Raw genomic sequence first — 9,751 nt, forward strand, 5'->3', positions numbered from 1 at the left:
TTTTTTTTTCTGGGGGGGGGGGGGCAGTCATGCTTACTTGTAGTCCCCCTTAAGCCTCCTGGGAGAGAGAGGGAGAGAGAGAGGTAATCTCTGCTGCAGTCTCCAAAGGACGGAAATAATTAGCTAATACCTTTGCACAGTCTAAGCCGGTGATTTTCCTGTGTCTGTGTAATGCAAGACAAGATAGACTCTCCTCGTGCATTTGCAAAACTGCTGATCGCTATGCTTCAGTGGTGGGATGGGGCTCCACATCAGCAGCTAGCGCTTGTCAATCACTTTTCCTGTGTAAACCATTTAAAATGTAGTGGTAACCCATTTGAAACTTAGTGGACTTTCCCCACGAGACTCTGGCTGACTGACAGCTCCCTGAAGACATCACCATTATAGAAGCGTGATGTGTGAACCTTCACGGACAGAGGGGGGGAGCACAGAGAGGGAGGTCTGGCATTCCCCCGTTTCTATGAAATTTAATCTGTTTCTTGTGTTGAAAAACAAAAACGTGAAGATAGATATTACAATACATTTACATTTATTGTTTTGTGCGTCTCCTACGCCCATCTGCAAGTACAAGAATTTGGGAAAAAAAAAAAAAGGGTGGTATAGAGGATGCTGGGTATACTTAAATGACGCCGACACGGTGCTTTGGTGTCACAGACAGAGACTGTAAATTGTGATGGATAGTTTCAGTACTTTACCTGAAGCTCACACCAGGCCACTTCCACCCAGGTCTCAGTATCCAGGCCCTTGTAGACCGTCTTGAAGGAGCCTCTCCCCAGCTCTATGTCAAATTTGAGAAATCTTCCTCCCGGAGATGTGGAGACTGCTTTCATCTCTGCCTCCTCCTCATTCTCCTCACTGGCTGCCTTGATAGCCATTTTGCCAGCATCGTTGCACGTAAGATTTAACGCATCTCCACCTTTCTCCTTCTCCTCATCGGCACTGGCGCTCTCCGTTGCACTCTCTTTTTGCCCACCTTGACTTTCAGTGCTGGAACCTTCCTGTATCCCGCCACTAGTCCCCCGCGTCCTGTCCACTATTGTCCGCAGGTTTATGTTCAGGATCTTACTCCTGTTATCACATTCAGGTGCTTCGTAGGCCTGCTCATCCGTGTCCGAGAACCACAGACTTCTCCTGATGAATCTCTGATGCACAATCCTCTGATAGCTGGAGGAAGAACATGCACTGGGGTCACTCCCACCTCTCACTACTGAGTCCACGAGATTGACATTTCCATCACCCATGGCCTCGTACATATTCACGCCCAGTTCACACTGAGAGTTGGGTACAGATGGATATTTCGGTTCTTGGTGGGGCTCGGAGTTTGAACTCGCCTCCGGCTCCATGGTGATTGAGAAGTTCAGTCACTTTGGTTTCCAGGTCATTCGTGCCATGGCCAGACTTCCCAACATGCAGATTTAGAGATGAGTACCTGCAGCGCCCACTCGGTGACGCAGTTTGCCAGCAGAGGCCCCTAACAACACCGGGATGGATGACATAGACGAGATTTCATCCGATATCAAAGGCTGCAAAAAAATAATTAAAATTAAAATTGTTAGTAGACAGAAAAACCCCAACAAATACTGGTGCGTGTGGGGGCGACGCTGAAGCTGTATATCGGGTTTAAAGGCGTCAAGTCATTACGGAGTTTTAAGTTTAGTTGGCGTCAATAAAAGCAGGTGGATGGAAAGACGAGCACATGAGTTAAAAACACACCGTTAAGGAAGAAGCCACCATCGGCCAAGACTAGCCAAAACAGGCTCTTAACGTTAATTCAGAAAACTAACGTTGAATGGTTGAAGGTTAGCTTAGTCTTTTTTTAAAAAAACATGCTATTATTAACAGATGTGACACGACTTACCGAGTTCAAAAAAGCGATGAAAACCGACCAAACACCTCGGCTAATAAAACAACTCCACAGCGATACACGGACACTGCAGACCTACCAGGTCGCTAACGTTAGCCGACTGTCCACGGCAGAAAAAAGGTGGACTTTTTATTAAAAAAAAAAAACGCCCTATCTGCATATTATCCCCATTTTTTTACACGTACGAGAGCTAACCACCCCCCCCTCAAAAAAAACGCAAAGAAATTCAAGCAAGTCTGAACACAAACCCCACAGTGACAAGAAGAAAAATAAAATAAAATAGATAAATCCGTTGTATCTATCTCCTTCCAAGTCCTCGCATCCCTCTCTCTTCGGGTTGCAGATACAGCAGCTACACACGATGCCGCCGCGGCTGCTTGTCTGTATGCGGAGCGGGTAGTTACCAAAAAACACATAAAACCAGTCGGGCCGCTTTAACACACAGGGGAATTTTTTTTTACCCTCCTCTTCCTTTTGCAATTAATTTTACTCGGACAACTATTTTCGCTTGCCTCCGTCTCTCTTCCCCCCATTAGATTAAACGGCGAGACACACAAATGTGTTTCCCCATTCAGCTCGCTTGGTTCCACGCCCCTGGTAACGAGTGGAGGGGGGACCGTCCAATAACACTGCACGCTGGGACACCACGGAGGAGCCTGCTCATACTGCTGTAGAGTGACACATGTTATATTTCACATGGAGAGAAAAAAAAAGACCTACAAAGACTCCAGTGCAAGTGAACGACAAAGCGGTTAAATGATTATTCCTCGTTTTTTTTTTTTTTTTTAAAAAGCCTATTATCTGTCTGTATACAGTTCTTTCACGCCCTTCAACCAACTCTGTCCAATCACGTGTCTTTTCTCTCTGCTGCTCACTCACGGCTCAACAGCTTGCTGTACAACACAATTTCCTCAACAACAACAAAAAAAGATAAATGAAAATGTATGCATCATTGCTGTGGCACATGACAGAATAGGTGCATGTGCATCTGTTAAGTAGGCGATATGCTTGCAGGTCTCGTCTTCTCTTCCCGTATAACAGGACACTTTGCAGCTCAATTTCCTCTGAGCTGCAGCCTGCAGCGGAGGTGCAGTAGCACACACGCATGGGGAGATGATGATGAACATCAGCAGCAGTAACAGGGGAAGTGGGACTGAGGTAAGATATTTGAAACCATTTTTAAAAGGGAAACAGGTAAATGCCATACTAGGCTATATTTATATATGTGACTGATTTGAAGTAGAATAGATTGGTATGTTAAGTTGTGACAACTGCAAGAAATTAGAATGTTTGTCTGCACACCAAGGGGATTTTTTAATCTTGCTTTCATGAAAACAACTATATCCAGTCACAGGGGAAACGTGCTTAATAAGTGCTTAGAAATGGACACATTTAGTACCTGGAAAATTGAAGAGAATTCAATGCAGCAGTCATACAATGAATACTAAAGTTGTGAAGTTGTGGTAATAGCCACAGTAAAAGCCATAGTTTACGGTGTTATTGTATTTTTATGTAAGGTGATCATGTTGGAGCATCCACCCCATGTGACCTCTTCTCATATTAAATGTAATCTATATGAGGGGGGGAAACAATTTCTAAACTTTGCAGACCAGAAATGATGCTGAATGGGATAGACTGCACATCCACACAGAAACAAGTCAAAAAAAAGGAAACATTTAAACAGAAATGTCTGTTTCGGGCCTGCTTATCAGGTGACAGTCTGGTTCAGTTGAAGAGTGAAACATTGTTGGCACCTGAGTGACCTTATAAATACTGAATGTGCTTCTTTGTTTCCACTTCCCCGGTCAAAATGCACATACAAACACATGCACACACATAGTTTCACTTTTACGTAATGTCATCCTATTTCATGGCACAATTAGATTGTTGCAGGACAGTGAGTGTTTATTGGGTTTTATGTGGTGATTGAAGTTGCCATTTGACAAGTAATTACAATATATGGTGGTTCAGAGCTGCATCCAGTTTTACAGGGCAAGGAGATGGACTTCGCTATGTCATCTCCATATGCACTGTCTTAATAGCACCATTTAATTTCAGATGGACATGTAAGTGTGTGTGTGTGTGTGTGTGTTTGAGGAAGAAGGGAGAAGCAAGAGAGAGAGAGAGACCCTGGCAGGCAGAGGTACTTCCTTGTCTTGTCGCTGTCAGAGCTCAGCCAACAGATGCAGAACGTAATACCCTTACGCTCAATAAAATTAGCAACTGGTCTCATTTACAATGTGTCTTCCTCCACTGTGAGTCGATAAGAATGGAATCAATCCATGGTTGTTTGAAGATCTTATATGCAGACTTTCCACACTCTTTTAATATCTGTGCCTGTTTTACACTGAAATCTAAGACCAATCAGATTCGGTGTCAGATTTCAGTGCAGCACTAGCACATTCTTGAGGATGTCCTTTTGTTTTTTCTGATGATCATTAGGTTTTGCGTTGCAACTTTCTCTAGAATGAGATTTTCTGAGCGATAGACCATGCTCTGAAACAGCCATGTTTGCTTTGCACTGTGTAAGGCTGTAAAACTAAAAGCCCTACAGAGAATCATGGAAATTAGATTTACAGTTGGGTCGATCCTCATCTGGAAGAGGGCCAGTGTTTGAGGTGAGTGAGAGAGGGAGCTTGCTGAGAGGACATGATGGATGGAAAGCAAAGAAGTGCTGATGTATGAAAAAAAAAACAAAAGGAGGGGAAACACACACACACACACCCATGCAGTTACAGATGCAAGTTCATTTGCTTTTTCATCATGTTGCTGAACAGAAGCAAGTTCAATTAACTAAATAATATATGCACGGTCTCAACGTGTCTTTAAGTGGTGTCCTGCATTGTTTCTGGAAAGAGCATTCTCCATGTCAGATACAGAACTAAGTGGTACAAAGCAATACTCTCACAGTAACTGACACGCAGGTATTTAACTTAGCTGTAATCAGTTAGTGTGACAATGTGGGAAAAGGGGGTAAAGTTTAGGATTAGGTGTGCAAGTTGAATGAGTTCATTTCTTCTGCCTGGAAGTAAGCCAGAACTTTAGTAGGCCATTGAATACACAATGAGAAGTCTATTTATGTATAATTTAATCTATTTTATGATTCAATTAGGTTTAAGGTTTAGGTTCAATATCAGGAATTTAGAAATTGCAGCCAACAAGAAGTTGCACTGCAACTAGCTATGAGGAAGACATTAAGATAATTATTTATGATGGGACACAACTGTATTTCCTCGTGAGTGAAAGGGTAGTAGGCAGCTGTGGAAGTAAAGAAGCTGTCTTTTATTTTTTACGTACTGCAGGAAAAGGCATCCGTTTGAATCTTGCTTAACCTGATCTTTCCGTAAATTACCTCCAGGCCCTGTAGTTTTTCAGCCCAATTACTCCTCTCCATTCCATTGTTCAGCTACAATCTAACAGTGATCATGCATTTTCATGTTTCCCCCGCAGACTGACAGTTAACAACCCAGTATGAGATTTTCTTCTTCCTTTACTTTTAAAATCCTGTTTAGGGCTTTGCCTAGTTTGCTCACCTGGTGGAGATGGGCCCCATGTGCAGTGGCTGGGTCCATGCTGCAGGGGACATGGGTTTGGGTCATATCTTTGGCCCTTTGCTGTGTGTCATCCCCTCTCTCTCTACCACCTTCAGCTTTCCTTTATAATCCTGTTTAGAAGATGCATTTTACTACTCACTCGACAAGTGACAGTAAACTGTTGTGACTATGTCCCTATTCTCTCTGCTTTATGTGTTTTTTTCTACTGTGCTTTCACATTTTATGTAAATATCAATAAATATTAAACATAATTCTAAAACTGGAAAATATTCTTTATTTCCTAATTATGGTACAGGCAGTACAGGTTGTTTAGGTGGTATTTATTCATTATGTATCTACTAATTCATTTATGTAGTTGTTCAGCTTATATAACCGAACGTCTCTTAGCACTTTGCAGCACAACATTAATCCTTCGAAGGGGTCCTCTATGAATAAATTACTTCAATCATCTGCTTTTCTTATAACTGTAATAATAGTGATACCTGATATGATTCTGCAGAAAGCAGGATATGCTAAAAAGTATTGTATGAAACAGTCAGCTATTCCTCAGTGACGCATAACTGAGAGTTAAAACAGATTCAAACAACTTTTCCGTCTCTCTCCGTCTTCCCTCCCCTCCTCATCTTCCTCCCTTTTTTTCTCCTCAATGTGTCCCCTGAGTCTATTTCAGACAAGGAACGCAGTGTGAATAATTCATCACAAAAATAAGCATTGAAACCTAGGACCAGTACAGAACGATTGACTTAATGAGAACCATTCGTTTTAGTATGTGCAAAATAACAATAGATGCCTGGGTGACTGACAAGCACTCTGTTTCTCAAACGGGAAAAGAAAAGTCAGTGCAAATATGCAAATGTAGGTTGTCTTGCATGTTTTTCAACTTGAGGTGTTATCCAAATGAAAGCCTAGCTCAGATGCATCCTGTAATAAGGATTTCTGCACTCTCCTTCACGACAGCACAGTGTGAAATACCATGGACTATATATGGCCTATATTGTTCTACATTGTCTCCTCTGCTGTGATTAGTTGTTATCTTATGTTCTCAGCCATATGATATGTGTAGACAGCAGGATTAATCCTGAAAAAAGTTAGGACTGCCTGAGTAGGTGGCCTTTACTTTTGGCCTACTATACACACAATACAATACGTCAAAAGGAGTTCTTTATGTTTGAATTTTGGAGAAAAATCAGCTGCTGTGTTTCTAGACATACTGAGTACACGTTTCCAACCTGTGATCTCACAACGAGCATTATCTCACTGTGGTCTGTTGACTCTGGGATAAAGGGCTGTCTTTGAAAAGCCTGTGTCAGTGTTTGAGAGCAGAATGGCTGACCCTGACACGTCATGACAGTGTGCCATTTTGTGGCATTTGGCACAAATCACAGTCACAAAGGCACTACACCACACCACATTGCCTTTTCCCCGTGAAATCTAGGGAAACATGTTTTGAAGAGCTGCTTAATTCCTTGTTATGAGTCTTACCACAGGGCATTATGGCTCCAAGTGAAAAAGATTTGGAGAAAGCTCATGGAGCCTTTTTTTTTTTTTTTTTAAGTTTGCTGGATGTTGACGGGATGTCTCTGCAGTGTTCACATGAAGCAATGCCAAATGATAAAATCTAAAATTATATTAGGTACTCTGCCAGATGAAGAACTTGGCCAGTTACACGTGTAATCCATGTCCTAAAAAGCAATGGCTTATTAAGAGAATTAAACATGGCTTGTCCAGTAGTTATCACAGGATTGAAAAAAAAAACTCATCAGGATAATTACTGCAACCAGAGTAGCTCTTCTCCAACCCCCACTACCACACCTTCTGTGCAGTTTGTACTTCCCCCTCATACATCAATTTAACCATGCCAGCTGATTGTTGTGAATCTCCTAAAGACATTGTAATTCACTGTAGCCTACCCCGTAGCAAATTAGAGGGTACAGCTCTTCTTTTCTCTCTTTTAGTCTCTATCCCTGGAGCAGAGGGAAGACAGATCGTACCAGCTCTGTGGTTTGGTTAATCCCCGACAAACCATGCTCTCTGCAGCTGCAGGGGTGTGTTGTGAGAAAAGGGGAAGGCTTCAGTGTCGAGGAAGATACTGTGAGCATTGCTGATTATTTCAGGTTTGCAGTGGGTGAGCGAGTTTTAGGCCTTGACACGACCAAGTCTTTTAGTGATGATGCTCAGGTGTTAGCCATTCATTGCTGAAAAGTAGTTCCAATTGGGTGTTCATTCAGCAGCAGTGCATCCAAAGGAAGATGTTTTTTTATCATTTTGAAAGAGAGCGATTTATTTATTTATCAACTAGCAGACTGTTTATCCACCACCTGCTGACCCAGAACATGTTTTTCTCTTAATGGTGCCGGTGCAGAGGCCACTGGGATGGAGTAGACAAACACACACACACACACACACACCCACTAACTAACACTAGCTAGTGTGCTTTTATTACATAATCAACACCCACAAAAGAATCAATAGGTTGTAGTATTCAACTTAAAACTAAGATTCATTTTCTTTAATGCTTGAATCAACTATTGATCACTCAGCAAGTCCCTGGTGTATAGAATATGTAATATAACACATGAAATACTGTGCATTTAGATGCATTTTGTTATCTAAATGTTAAACAATCACCAGGGCTGTCTCACAAAGCAGGATTGATGCTGATGTTGCAAAAAAGAGCCTTTTCTGGGGTGAGTTAGCTGAATACTGCTTTAGTCAGTGCAGTTATTTAGCTAACTCTGTTATCCTGCTTCAAGGGACGGGGGTGTATGAGCAGGATATAACTGAAGGGTCACAGCTTACCCATTATTATGTTTTCAACCACAAGACAGACACTGTCACAAGTCAACAAAATGAGTGCAATAGGGATCTCACAGCAACACACACAGTATGATATGCTCGGAGAACAAGAAAATGTGCAGATTGAATTTGATCATCTGAAACCATAGCGAGTGGAACACCGCTTACACTGACTTGCTCATGTTCACCATGTTTTAATGGGTCTGTTACCAGCGTGTCAGTATCTCTTTGCTGTACTAATGGCTCTGTTTTTCATAGGTCACTCTTCTATAATGGCTGCGCTTTGTGCTAATTAGGTCAGAATGATAACCAGATCCTCACCATCACTGCACAGGAAGCACAAAATTACTGCTAGTCTCATCAACATGCTGCCTTGTTGCTCTGTTGGGAGAACAAGACGCAGCAGCACAGAGCATGCATTTCTGTTTATCTCCAGGCATTCTACTTTCAGGCGTTATCTCAAAGCCATCAACATGATCTCTGTGCCAGTTACTTTCTTCTCTCCCCAGGCCTCTCGTCCAGATGCTTGGCCCGACAGCCCAGCCCCTCTTAACATCAACCACTATGCCAATAAGAAGAGTGCAGCTGAGAGCATGTTGGATGTGGCTCTACTGATGGCTAATGCTTCCCAGCTAAAGGCTGTGCTGGAGCAGGGGCCAAACTTCTCTTTTTACACCCCCATCATCACCCTAATCAGCATCTCCCTCTGTCTGCAGGTCACAGTTGGGGTCCTGCTTATCTTCATAGGTGAGAAAATAAACACAGCCCGAGCCCTTTTGGTATATACAAGAGGTGTGTCTGCTGTCTGGCAAGCTTCACAACCTTCACATGCCCTTTGTGTTTCATCCTCCTCCACCCTTGTCCCTCAGCAATGTCAAGTCCACTGACTCCTGACAAACAACCTATTACCAGTTGGCTGTAACCATGGCAACCAGACTTAACACCAGGTCAGAGTTCAGTTAGTGCCCCTGGGAGTCCAGGGAGGGAAGTTATTTAATTTATCTGCTGTGTATGTGTGTGTGTAAATATGTCAGTATGTGTGTGTCAGTGTACGTGTCTCTGCACGTCTTGGAGTAAATAGAAAGAAGACAGAGACTTTGAGGATGTCTACATTTTAAAGGCTATATCTGGGGTGGGGAAAAACAGGCCCATGAAGATGTAAAGATGAGTTAGGATGAGATGTACCAGTGCCGGTTAATTTTCTTCTGAAGGACTGAATAGTGGGTCAGTGAACTCTAACTTGGTCACACTGACTCATCTCAGCTCTTGCAGGAGAAGTAAATAAAAAAATATGTCAGTATCGTCTCCATACCTGTAATATAACAATCTTGCTGGTATATAGTAACATAAATTGTTTTCTAGTAATCTAGAATCTTATTAATCTAAAATCTAATCACTTTTCACTGAAATATTGAAGGCCATAGTTTTTCTAAAGCCTCATGTGTCAGAAACAAGGTCAAGTCAGAGACATAGAGTCATCACACATTTATGCATTCATGAAGGCCTGCCCACTTTGACCCCCTCCATCCACCAAATC

General features: G+C 42.3%; 2 protein-coding genes across 4 annotated transcripts in view; one reads left to right on the forward strand and one right to left on the reverse strand.

The window, feature by feature from the left end:
- Positions 1-2,488, reverse strand: part of LOC118324682 (serine/threonine-protein kinase WNK2-like) — a 40,549-nt gene extending 38,061 nt beyond the window's left edge. For 2 of the 3 annotated variants that reach the window (XM_035657129.1, XM_035657128.1), the window contains exons 1-2: positions 1,859-2,488; positions 696-1,523 (exon numbers count right to left, since the gene is read on the reverse strand). In XM_035657129.1, coding sequence (XP_035513022.1) covers positions 696-1,343 — 648 coding nt within the window. In that variant the 5' untranslated portion in view covers positions 1,344-1,523; positions 1,859-2,488. The remainder of the gene's footprint in view (positions 1-695; positions 1,524-1,858) is intronic. The other variant, XM_035657130.1, reaches the window with a different exon arrangement.
- Positions 2,489-2,758: 270 nt separating this feature from the next.
- Positions 2,759-9,751, forward strand: part of LOC118324766 (ninjurin-1-like) — an 8,763-nt gene continuing 1,770 nt past the window's right edge. Inside the window, exons 1-2 of the mRNA XM_035657226.1 lie at positions 2,759-3,022; positions 8,724-8,961. Coding sequence (XP_035513119.1) covers positions 2,978-3,022; positions 8,724-8,961 — 283 coding nt within the window. The 5' untranslated portion in view covers positions 2,759-2,977. The remainder of the gene's footprint in view (positions 3,023-8,723; positions 8,962-9,751) is intronic.

Source organism: Morone saxatilis, unplaced genomic scaffold (genome assembly GCF_004916995.1).
Source record: "Morone saxatilis isolate NCDOM2014 unplaced genomic scaffold, NCSU_SB_2.0 Contig15, whole genome shotgun sequence".
Taxonomy (NCBI): Eukaryota; Metazoa; Chordata; class Actinopteri; family Moronidae; genus Morone; species Morone saxatilis.